At 47.0% G+C, this 13,309-nt stretch overlaps 1 protein-coding gene across 1 annotated transcript in view; it reads right to left on the minus strand.

The window, feature by feature from the left end:
* SDC2 (syndecan 2) overlaps nucleotides 1–13,309 on the minus strand; it is a 225,274-nt gene that overhangs the window by 8,226 nt on the left and 203,739 nt on the right. The window contains exons 3-4 of the mRNA XM_086966034.1: nucleotides 11,432–11,568; nucleotides 2,082–2,223 (exon numbers count right to left, since the gene is read on the minus strand). Coding sequence (XP_086822160.1) covers nucleotides 2,082–2,223; nucleotides 11,432–11,568 — 279 coding nt within the window. The remainder of the gene's footprint in view (nucleotides 1–2,081; nucleotides 2,224–11,431; nucleotides 11,569–13,309) is intronic.

Consider the following 13,309-nt stretch of genomic DNA (forward strand, 5'->3'; position numbering starts at 1 on the left):
GACTGGAAAGTGGCCCATTGTTGATTGCAAATCACTTTCAATCTTCTTCATCTTTTCAAGAAAGGAGGCAAATTCTTCGCAGTTTGGCAGCAGACTAGACCCTATTGTGGGAAGGTTGGGATGACTATTGGATTGTAGTTTAACCAATTCGAACAGTTTTTTGGGGCAATTTCTGCCTTTATCTAGTTGATTTCTAAACATATTCAATTTCGCACTTCTGATTCATTTGTTGTAGATGCTCCTCATCAATCTCAGGTGCTAAAGGTGACCGAGGAATGGTAAGAAACTCCACAAGCGTTTAGCTAATCTCAGATTGAGTCTATCAGCATTTAGGCTGCCATCAAACCATGGTTTGGAGTCTTTGGTGGAAATTCTTTTTAATTGTAGTGGGGCAATCATGTCAAGAATGTTTACCATGGAATTGTTATAATGGACTGTGAGGTCATGGACATCACACATGTCTGCAGAAGGAGGCAAGACATTATTGCTGAGGAATAACATTTCATTCAGGTTTGTGTTTCGCATGTTTCTTTAGTTTAGTTGAGTCCATTTTGTAATCAGACATTCTGAGATGTGGAAAGTGATGCAGTGGTGGTCAGTCCAGTCACAGGGGACGAACAATTCAAGCTGCATGGAATTGGCCTTAAAAGTGATTAGGTGCAAGTTCACAATCATGATGTGGATGGGACTGTAGCAGATTTGGATTCGGTTGAGGTCCACTAGGATGTCTTTGAGGCTATTCCCTACTGGGTTATTCCAGTGGAGGTTGAAGTCTATAAGGGAGACCTGGGAACAATGTTGTTCCATGTTGGGATGAGATTATTTCCATAATTTATTTTGATAAATGAGGGGTTGTCACCTGGTGGATGGTAAATAGCATGCAGTTTGCACATAGGCTTGTTGTTACTTCTATCTAAGCATTGGTATTCACAAGAAGATAGAACCACGGTTTGAGCCGGTTTCACTAAGAGACATATGGTGTATACAGGCGATGCCACCCCCTGATCTATTAGCTCTGTTCAATGTAATGATGTTGTTGTTAGGTGGGACTTGGGTGTCCAGGATTGGTCCAGAGGGGTAATTTAGCAAGGTTTTGGTAGGGCATCAGGAGGTCAAGTTTCTGTGCAAGGATAAGGTGACAAACGTCTGCTGCATGTTTCACTGCCGATATTCAGTTGAAAAGCATGCATTTCAGGTATGGATTGGTGCCAGCTGAGGTAGTCTGTGTGATGGGCACTCGCTTAAGGTTGGTCATGTTTATAGTATTGGAGTTAGGTCTGGGTCACGATGTGGGTTTAAAGGAATTGTTTGGATTTGGCCTAGATTGTCTAGGTTGACGTAGTGTGTGGAGTTATATGACAGGAGGAAAGAGTGAATGTCCTTGTCAATAAGTGTATCTTTCATTCTAGTGGGTCTAGAGAATGCATTAGAGTAGGGTATAGTTCCCCACCTCAGATGGGAGATGCCGAGATGGAGGAGATCGACTTAGATGAAGGCGGTGACAGCAGCGTTGTGTGGTAGGTAGTTGATTGTAAAACAATAAGGTGGGTATTCTTTCATCAATGGGTTATACTCTCCTGTACTGTACTAATAGCTAGGAACTCTAAACTCACATCTGTAACACAATAAACTAATAATTATTTTACACTACAATCGGAAAAAAATATTTTTGGGATGTGATTCTGCTAGCCTCGGTTTTTACATGTCTTTTAAAGAAGCATATAGAAAAGAGGTTTGTTCCGCACTAAAACGGCAGACTCCAAAATTTTAAAAACAATTTTAACGCACTCTTATTAAAATCTTTAAACGCTTAAGTATTTGAGAAGCCTTAAAATGTCAGACATATCTTGGTAAGCCAAGATGTTCCACCTTTAGGCATGCTATCCAGTGTGGAATACTAATCCCAGCTGTTCAACAATGGGCTATAAAAGACATCTGGATTCATAAACTCATCTGGATTCCGGAACATGAAAATTCACTGCATAACTATTTTTTTGTAGTTTTCTTTTGGTCTCTTTTCCTTATCCCTGGAAATTAAACATCAGATAAATACCATATTTCACCCTAAAAGTTCTACTCACCAGCCAGCACTTCTGTTTTATGGAAGAAGCCCTCCGAGTGTTTCTGTGTGGTCACATCGACGTCTTCAACTTTTTCAAACTGGCGCTTCTTGTTATCGGCGTTGCTCTTGGGAACGGTAACTTTGTCGATCTCATCCGGTCCCTGCAATCATAAAAATAATGATTAAAAGCAGGAAACATTAATCAACACAGACATGTAACCAACATTCGAACATGTATGTTAACAAGAATGCAATAGCAGCACCTGTGACCTCAAACAAATGTTTGAAGCACGTGATCCAAACCTTCATCTACGACATACATCCTGCCATTGTATCGACTATAGGTCAAAATATAAGTCCAGCCATAACACTCTCACATTTCTGTTTTTGAGCACTATACAGAAAGACCGTCACAAAGTGGCCAAGCATGCACCGATTTTCATGTGCATCCTACATCTAGACAACATGTACATCCTTAGCACAACACCTTTCAACAGAATCCAGAACACATGCAGCCTGCATGCAACATTTCGTACACACTAGAGACATCGTGCGCAGCCTGCACTCAGCACGTGCTACAGATTCACACACATGTGTAGCTTGCACACAGCACGTGCTACAGATTCACAGATGTGTGTAGCTTGCACACAGCACGTGCTACAGATTCAGAGACATGTGAAGCTTGTACACAGCATGTTGCTACAGATTCCAAACATCATGTACAGCCACCTAGCTATAGATTCCAGGGATCATACGCAGCTTGCATGCAGCACATTGCTACAGATTCCAAACATCATGCACAGCCTAGCCTGCACACAGCACGTTACCACAGATTCCAGATACCATGCACAGCCTATACACAGCACATTACAGATTCCAGCATCATGGGCAGCCTGCATGTAGCACTTTACTACAGATTCCAGGCATCATGCGCAGCACATTGCTACAGATTACAGAGATCATGTACAGCTTGCACACAGCACTTGGCCAGATTCCGGCCATCACACACAACACATTGCTACAGATTCCAGGCATCTCTTGCAGCCTGCATTCTGCACGTTGCTACAGATTCCAGGCATCACGCGAAACACATTGCTACAGATTCCAGGCATCATGCACGGCCTGCATGCAGCACGTTGCTACAGAGTCCAGCCATAATGCACAACAATTTGCTATATATTCCAGGCTTCACACACAGCCTGCATGCAGCTGCTGCTACAGATTTCAGGCATCACGCACCGCCTGCATACATGTTGCATCATGCGCGAAGTCGTGCGTTCTGTGACGTCGTCCACGTCGGCGTGAAGAGCTACAAAATAATTTCCTAATGTTGCTGACGCAGGGGGATATTCACAAGGTGAGGAATCCACTGGCAGATGTATCCATCAGAAATTGCTACAGATTTCAGGCATCACGCACCGCCTGCATACAACAGGTTGCTACAGATTCCCGGCATCATGTGCAACACATTGCTACAGATTCCAGGCATCACATACAGATTGCATACAGCACATTGCCACAGATTCCAGGCATCACGCACAAAACATTGCTACAGATTCCAGGCATCACACAGAGCCTGCATACAGCACGTTGCTAAAGATTCCAGGCATCACGTGCAAAACATTGCTACATAGGTCAGGCATCTCGCACACAGCCTGCATACAACACGTTGCTACAGATTCCAGGCATCATGTGCAACACATTGCTACAGGTTACAGGCATCACACCGCCTGCATGTAGCACGTTGCTACAGATTCCAGGCATCACACACAGCCTGCATACAGCACGTTGCTACAGATTCCACGCATCATGCGCAAAACATTGCTACAGATTCAAGGCATCACGCAGAGCCTGCATACAGCATGTTGCTACAGATTCCAGGAATCCCGCGCAAAACATTGCTACAGATTCCAGGCATCCCGCACAGCCTGCATACAGCATGTTGCTACAGATTCCAGGCATCACATGCAACACAGTGCTACGGATTCCAGGCATCAAGCACAGCCTGTATGCAGCACGTTGCTACACATTCCAGGCATCATGCGCAGCACATTGCGACGATTCCAAACATCAAGCGCAGCCTCCAAGCTATGGATTCCAGACATCATGCGGAGCCTGCATTCAACACCTTGATAAAGAATCAAGTATGCTCTGCAACCAAAATGTGTTCCAATGTGGGTTCATGAGGCTACAGCAGCTCGGTCTGTAGCAGAGTGGTTTTCTTAATGAGCAGTGCCGGATGGTTCTAAAATCAAACTACTGTCACTGGTTTTACGCACTCTAATAGATTGTTTCTTCCTCTGGGAACTCTCTTATCTGAACCCGGGGAGGCTTGTGTGTAACTAATTAATTATTGGGTGCTGCGTGAATAAGTCTATTGGCGCTATGGCTATTGTTGTTTTGTAATAGGGTCAGGGTGTGCTCACACTAGGAGACCTTGAAATGAGACCAGCTCCTGAGGGGACTAGCCGGCGACAGGACAATAAGGAAGGGTGTGGGTGTAGCTTGCACACAAGCGTTGTAAGTTCAAGGGATATCTTAAAGGAAGGTATCTTCACAGACACAGGAAAGGTTACAGCCCCTGACCTTCACCCTATGTGCCGGAAGATTCAAGCCAATCATAGTTCACTTCTCTCGCCCACCGCTACAAAGGCTCAACTATCAAGCATTCTCCTTCACCTCTACATCTGCTGCAATATTCAAATGATGACAACACTGTGCGCGCTGGGACCTTCTACATTGGCATCCCATATACACATACAGAAACAAACAAAAGCATGATAGACACACTCCCAACAAGTAAATAGCTCCAATGCTGCCTTGAACCCTGCTCAGACCAGCTAAAATCAGCCCCACTTGGTCCGGTGTACTGACCTGACTATCACATTGAAGGGTTTGAAAAGTAAATAATCCACCAGAAAAGAATTTTAGCAACATATGGGGAAAGCACTAACATTGTATGGCCTCTTTGGTCACCCCCGAGTGACAATTGTTTCGATTATCAATATGGAACTCTATTTTTTCTTCCCCAGATGCTCATCCCCTACCAAATCCTTAGAATTTGCCATAATTCCTCTTTAGTCTTTGACATCACATCAAGACAAATCAGCTGGTTCCCTCTACTGTTATAATGCAAAATTAAGCTCTCTCTTCCTGCTACCAACTACCAAGCCACAGTCCAGACTTCCCGCGTCCTTTCACACACTGTCAGAGGTAACGCTCATCTCATTGCCATCCGTGATTTCTTAATAAACTCACTTCACATTAATACTAATGAAATCGTTTCTCAGGCAGCAGCTCAATTAATTACCAACCAAAGTTTGAGCACATTTACCCTACTTCGAAGATTTATCCTGACTCCCTCTCGCTGACAGACTCTTTAACAGTTGTGCGTTATACAAAGCTCCCGAGAAAACCAGATGATCTAGCCTCCAAAAGGAACGCTTCTGGTGGATCACGCTCTACTAGGAACGCATTCCTTGCCAAGCATGAAGTCCATAAGCCAACAAGTCTTTTTGGTGTAAGGACCAAGAAGGCTCTGGGACAACCACTCCCTGAATCTCCAACTTTCTCCCTCACCGGTGCAGTTCAGGGAAGAATGTCAAAACCTACTTTTCACTATCTTCTTCCTTTTCTGGCCACAATCTCTTCTTCGCCTTCCTTCTCTCTGAAATAATTATATTTTCAACAGTTTGTTTTGCCTGACTTCTTATTGTAAGTTAACTGAATGCTTCTTGTGTACACATGTATGCCTGTTTTGCAGTGCACAGTGCTGGGCCACACTCCAAAAATACCTCCAATAAAGTAAAAAACAAAACAAAACAAAACAATAAAATACGGATTAGGTGGCAGCATCCTTGGCAGCATGATCAGACTCCCTGATTGCTGTAGAAATGTTGGTCTGTCAATGTTCCAGCTCAGAAGGACAGCAACTTCTCAAAGTGAGTGATGGAAGAGCACGAAGAAGGACTATGCCAAATATATTGGACTCGATTTTTTAACAATGCCACTGTTACAAATAGTTGACTATACACATTCTTGGATTTATTATAAACGTGACCAGTACAAATGGAATTACAAACCATACATTCCTCCGAAAATATGAAAACAAGAATGGAAAGTTTGTCTTACATAAACGCAGACATAATTTTACAAATAACAAAAACACTAGGCATCAAGTTAAATGGCTACCAAGTCAAACTAATACATACATAATATATATATATTATATATATATACACACACACACACTATATATATATATATATATATATATATATATATATATATATATATATATATATATATATATATATATATATATATATATATACACACACACACAAAATAAAATAAACTGTGCCTCTCGAGGCCGGGTCACCCCCTTGCTCCCTCGCCTGCTGATCCTGCTAGCCAGACAGCCTCCTTGCCAGCCTCCTGCCTGCCGCCACCGACACAGTCGCCCCCCCAGCACCCCCGAGCGGCCCAGCCACAGCTGAGCCGCCCGCTAGCCACTTTTCCCGCCGCTGGCCCCCTGCGGCCCCGCCCACCTCCGGCCCATTGGCCCAGCCGCTCGCCCAGCCCAGCAGACCCGCCCTCCCGTCACCCTTCTTAGGGGAGAGCCTGGTTGCCGCGGGAGTGACCACTGTGCCTCTCGAGGCCGGGTCACCCCCTTGCTCCTTCGCCTGCTGATCCTGCTAGCCAGACAGCCTCCTTGCCAGCCTCCTGCCTGCCGCCACCGACACCGTCGCCCCCCCAGCGGCCCAGCCACAGCTGAGCCGCCCGCTCGCCACTTTTCCCGCCGCTGGCCCCCTGCGGCCCCGCCCACCACCGGCCCATTGGCCCAGCCGCTCGCCCAGCCCAGCAGACCCGCCCTCCCGTCCCCCTTCTTATGACGCCCCCTGAGCGACCACGCAGCGGACGCGCGCAGAGGGAGCACCGATTGAGCGGCGAAGGTGCGCCAAAGGTAAGCCAGTCTGCGCCCGTCCGCGCCCAGTGCCAGGACCCCTGGCCCCCGAGGACCCCAGCCCACCCGCCGGACGTATGACGCCGCCACCCTCAACGCACTCAACACCAGCCGAATCCCGGGATGCTACCGAGCCACCCCGAGACGAACCCACGGACCCTTCAGCTGTCACGCCTGCAAGTTCTCCTGCATCTGGACCTGCCCCGCACCAGCACCCGCCAAGCCGAACACCAGCAGCAACCACCTCAAGTGCATCCTACTCAACACCCGCTCCGTCCACAGACACCATCGAACTCTGGAACCTCCTCGACACCACAGCTCCTGACGTCGCCTTCCTCACGGAAACCTGGATGAACGACTCCTCAGCGCCCGACATCGCCATCGCCATCCCAGAGGGCTACAAGATCACCCGAAGAGACCGAGGCAACCAGACTGGAGGAGGCATCGCCATCATCTACAGGGACACCATCCGCATCACGACCAACACCGACGACACCCTGACAACCGCCGAACACCTGCACTTCCAGATCCACACGGACCCCAAAACCACCCTCAGTGGCACCCTCATCTACCGACCCCCGGGACCACGCACACAATTCAGCGAAGACATCGCCGACTTCATCAGCCCGCACGCCCTCCCATCCGCTGACTACATCCTCCTGGGGGACATCAACTTCCACCTGGAGAACAACAACGACCGCAACACCACCAACACTCTGCTTGACAACCTCGCCAACCTCGGACTCAAGCAGCTGGTGACCACCCCCACCCACCTCGCCGGACACACACTCGACGCTGTCTTCTCATCCAGCAAGGACATCGTCTTCAGCCACACCACCGGACTCCACTGGACGGACCACAGCTGCGTCCACTTCACTTTCAGAAGATCCACGATCCACCACCACCAGCAACAGGTTGCTCGAAGAAACTGGAACAAGATCACAGCAGACCAGCTCGCCGCTTCCCTGAGCCAGCACCCTCCCGCCAGCTCAGCGAACCCCAGCCAGGCCGCCGACAACCTCACGAAGTGGATCAGCAACTGCGCAGACGACCTCGCCCCACTCAGGACCCCGCCTAGCAGACCCGGCAGCAAGAAGGCCCCATGGTTCACCGACGAACTCAAGAGCTCCAAGAAGAACTGCCGAGCGCTCGAGAAAGCCTGGAGAAGGGAGCCAACATGACCACACTCAAGCTCGCCACCCGGAAGCACCATCAACTGATCCACGCCACCAAGAAAACAGCATTCAAGGACCGGCTGGACAACAACGCACACAACTGCAAGGAACTTTTCAACATCGTGAAAGAGCTCTCCAACCCAAACGCCGGAAACAACGACATCACCCCATCGCAAGACCTCTGCAACTCCCTCGCCTCCTACTTCCACAACAAGATCGCTGACATACACAACAGCTTCAGCCCACAAACAACGCTCCCAACGACCGCACCAACGCCCCCCACCACCACCCTCAGCGCCTGGACCCAGATAAACACAGAAGACACCATCTGCACGATGAACTCTATCCACTCCGGATCTCCGACCGACCCCTGCCCCCACCACCACTGTCATCGCACCCCACCTGCGGGACATCATCAACACCTCCTTCGACAACGCCACCTTCCCTGAGAGCTGGAAGCACGCCGAACTCAGCGCTCTACTAAAGAAACCAACAGCGGACCCCACCGAACTCAAGAATTACCGCCCCATCTCGCTCCTCCCGTTCCCAGCCAAAGTCATCGAGAAGACCGTCAACAAGCAGCTGGCCGCCTTCCTCCAGACGAATGGATCCCTCGACTCCTCACAGTCTGGCTTCCGAGCCAACCACAGCACCGAGACCGCCCTCATCGCTGCCACCGATGACATCCGAGCCCTGCTGGACAACGGTGAAACAGCGGCCCTCATCCTCCTAGACCTCTCTGCGGCGTTCGACACTGTCTGCCACCGCACCCTAGTGCAGCGCCTCAGCAACATCGGAATCCAGGAGAAGGCACTGGAGTGGATCATCTCCTTCCTCGCTGAAAGGACACAGAGAGTCCGCCTACCACCGTTCAGATCTGCAGCCACGGAAGTCATCTGCGGCGTTCCTCAGGGCTCCTCGCTCAGCCCCACCCTCTTTAACGTCTACATGAGCCCCCTTGCGGCCATCGCACGCCAACACAACCTCAACATCATCTCCTACGCCGACGACACCCAGCTGATCCTCTCCCTGACCAACGACCCCGCCGCCGCCAGAAACAACCTCCGCGAAGGGATGAAAGACGTAGCCGAGTGGATGACGACCAGCCGCCTGAAACTGAACTCAGACAAGACGGAAGTCCTCATCCTGGGCTCCTCGCCCTCCGCCTGGGACGACTCCTGGTGGCCCCCCGCCCTGGGCACCGCACCCAAGCCGACAGACCACGCACGCAACCTGGGCTTCATCCTGGACTCCTCCCTCTCCATGACCAGACAAGTCAACGCAGTCTCCGCGTCCTGTTTTAACATCCTGCGCATGCTACGGAAGATCTTCCGGTGGATCCCCACCGAGACCAGGAAGACGGTCACCCAGGCCCTCGTCACCAGCCGACTGGACTACGGCAACGCCCTCTGAACGCCATCCGAAGAGCGACAACAGGAGGAAGGTCCTTCTACCTGGCCGCCAAGACCTGGAACACTCTCCCGACCGACCTTCGCCTGACCCAAGACCACCTCTCCTTCAGGAAGAAACTCAAGACCTGGCTGTTCGAGCAGTAGCGCCCCCCCCCCCCCCCACCCCTAGCGCCTTGAGACCCTCCGGGTCAGTAGTGCGCTCTATAAATGCCTTGATTGATTGATTGATTCGTTATAAGGTAAACAACTCACATCTACATTCTACCTTTTACAACTAATCAAATTAATAATTTGAATAAAGTTAGTCCTTCATCCAGTTTCAAACAGTTTATCATCTTATCGTTGCCAGTTTTATCATGATTTTAGATAGTAATTGTGGTCATCTCAATTTGAGATTACCTTCTAATGGAGGTCATGTTATGTTTTCATTACACTTCAATTAGACAAATCGCAGTTGTGATGCTCCGTATAATATATTGTTGCTCGATAGTTCATGCATTCTCTTCTGATGGTGCCATTGTGTTCAGCAATTTTTATTTCAAGTTAGTGTATTCTGCTGCCCACTTACAAAAGACTACAGAGGCCGTGCAACACAGACGCAATGAGTACTCCTACAGTTGAGGAAAGACAGGATATTAAATGTTCTACTATTACTACCTATAACCTTACTTAATTCGTTCAAAGGAGCATACATTACAATAACTACAAGAGAAAAAAAAATTGGCGGTACTGTGAGGTTTGCACATAATTCTCATTAATTTGTTTCTAAGTTTTTCTTCTCTCAAAAACGTCCTTTTAAGTGACAGGGACAGAGAGTTTTCAAATACTGCGTCCAGCATTTATAGTGACCTTGTATATTAACAATAGTCCTAAATCTTCCACTGTGATTCAAGAATGCATTAGGAGAAATATTTCATTATGTGCGATATTAGACCTTGCAAACTGTCCCATATTTGCTTTAGAGTTTGGATAGTCATCCCTGCTTTTTAAATCCATCTCTTCTTAAGGTGATTATGCAATGCTTTGAGTGTTTCATATTTTCCTAATTCTCATAATCATTAATGCAGTTTTAATATAGTTAATATTAATACAGCAGTTTAATTTTAGCCTTAACGAATTCACCAATTCTTCGGATGGCTAATTTCTTTCAATCCTTGAGACTAGGCGTTGATTTATTTTTATAGAACCCTCTCATTAGATTGGCATATGAAGGGACAAGGGTGCACCTATGGTGGTACCACATGGATATCGGTAATAATTGCCCTTGAAGAGGAAGTAGTTATTTGATATAAAGGTAGCCATATCCATTAACATCTTGGAGATGCTTAGATAATAGTCAAGATAATAGAAATATCTATGCCTGTGCCTAGGTTTTCAGCGGGTTCATGCTGAATGGATGCAGTGCGATCTGGGACTGGAGGACATTTAAGTGTCTATGACAATGTAACAGGTGATGTGGCTTTCAGGTAAAGCAGATCATCAATGTAGAGGTGAAAAGAGATGTTGGAATGCCACAGTAGGAAGCAGATGGGCTCCAAGTACAGACTGAAGAGTGTCAAGGACAGCAAATATGATTATGATTCTCTTTGGAGAAGGGGATGGCCTTGTGAGGGAATTTGCCAATTGTTTTTGCTGTAAGTAACTAGTCACACATGATTTGAATTACCTTATGAATGTGGCTCTAATGTCCATTTGTTATTGCAATGTTTTCAGAAACGGACGGAGAAGTGTTCAACACAAATGTCAGCTCAACAATAACACAAAGGCGTACACATCAAACCATCTCGGACATGATACAAAGGGACGGCCGACAAACCTTTGTTTGGGCAGGTATCTTAGACTGCGTTTTAAGAGTAGTTTCCTCTTTTGGAGCATCACTAGTTGGTGGGATGTCGGGAAATATTCGAGATGTCATCAATATTTCATCATCCTCGTCGTCTACTCCGAAAGCTCCTGTTTTGAAGAAAAAACAATAGTTATTTGAGATACTTCTTTTATCAAAGTTGTTTTTGAGATAACTTTAAAAAATAACATTTAAACAATTACATACAGTGCCATATATGCAGGTAAGACCTGCACATTAGCATTCATATTGGATCACTGTGTGGAGAAGTGTGGCTCACTGGTTAGAGGAGGCAGACCTGGAAGCAGAGGTCAGCCCGGGACCAGGGTTCAATTCCCGGCTCTGCGGGGTCTTGAGTCCTAAAATGTCCATGGACTCGACAATTCTCGCTCCGGTGCCTACTCGATTCACGGGTTCACACTCTGCGACTCTGGGCAATAGCTTGGTTAATCTCCACAACGGCCCCTCGTGGTGGGATGCCTGGCTTTCACCTTGCGGATACCCTGCTGGGGTTATCTCACAGGGAAATACCAGGACGGTTCCCTAAGCAAGCGCTTAGAAACCGCTTGGTGATTTGCGTTATATAAATTCCGGTACATTTACATTCACTTCCAATAGTATTTACATAAAAATATTTTTACTAACTTATTATTAAGTTTACCAAACTATTATAATCTTTCTTGTACTTTACCATAGGGGTAGATCTACACTGAGACTGTGCATTTTCTCTTTCGAAAAGTATAGAGAAAGTAAAAAAGTTTATTTAACTAAAACGAATTAGCAAAAATATTTTATATTAAATATGTCTGGTTTCAAAAGCTCTATTGTGGGCTTACCAAAAGCTTACCTGGGATTACAGCTCACCGATTCCGCACCATTGGTTGATTTTATTATCAATTTAATTTGCGTGCTTTTTTCTTACTCAATTAGGGTGACCAGATTCTCAAAACAAATAAATAGGGACAGTTCATAGACCTAGAAGTAGGACTGCATTTTGCAGTAACAGTCAACATAAAAGTAGGACTATTTGACAGCTTTCAGACATAGAAAAAGGACTACAATGACAACTACCTCCTAAGACACAGATGAAGAATTACAGACGACAAATCAGATGTGAGAAACAGACAGCAAAGGATTTTTAAGTTAACAGCATGTGCATTATAGGATGTAGGGTTTTTGCTTTAACAATGGCAAGAATGGACTCCAAACAAGCAACTTGCAAAATGGCTATAAAGCTTTCCCCATGCCAGAAGTTGAGCAGGTGAAGAAGGAAGAGAAAGTGAGACAAAAAGCACTATGATGCAGTAAAGGCTGAGGAGGTAGGTCTGTCTGTGTCTCTGAGATAAGGAGATGTATGAGAGAAGGACTGTCTGTGCCCTCTGAGGTGTTGGATGGGATGGGACTATAGGCCTGTCTCTGCCTCTCAGATGAGGGAACTGTGGCATTTCTCAGGTTCAGGGCGAACTCTAAAATAGATGCAGTATGTTATTGGTGATGTCCGCTCTGTGCAAGCTGCTGTCAAACATAAATGTCTCCTGTTGAGCAACTTAAAAAATACCTATAGGCACTGTGCATGCATCCATTCTTTGCTGTGATAAACCCCATGACATTGTGCTCAAAAACATTTCCCCAAGTGCATTTTGGGGACTGCCTTTCTTCAGGGGACAGTTACTGTCCAATTACATGGCAGCATTTCTGGTCGTCTGTTCGAACCCTCCAGCGCCCAACTTCCTCCAAGGTAGGTGGTCTGACTAGTGCAGAGAAGGGTACTACAGCACTGACGAGTTGTAGGTCACAGTAAGCAAAGCTCGCCTCTGACCCTGTGTATCTCACCCAACCATGTCCCATGAG

This window comes from Lissotriton vulgaris, chromosome 4_1 (assembly GCF_964263255.1).
Source record: "Lissotriton vulgaris chromosome 4_1, aLisVul1.2, whole genome shotgun sequence".
Taxonomy (NCBI): Eukaryota; Metazoa; Chordata; class Amphibia; order Caudata; family Salamandridae; genus Lissotriton; species Lissotriton vulgaris.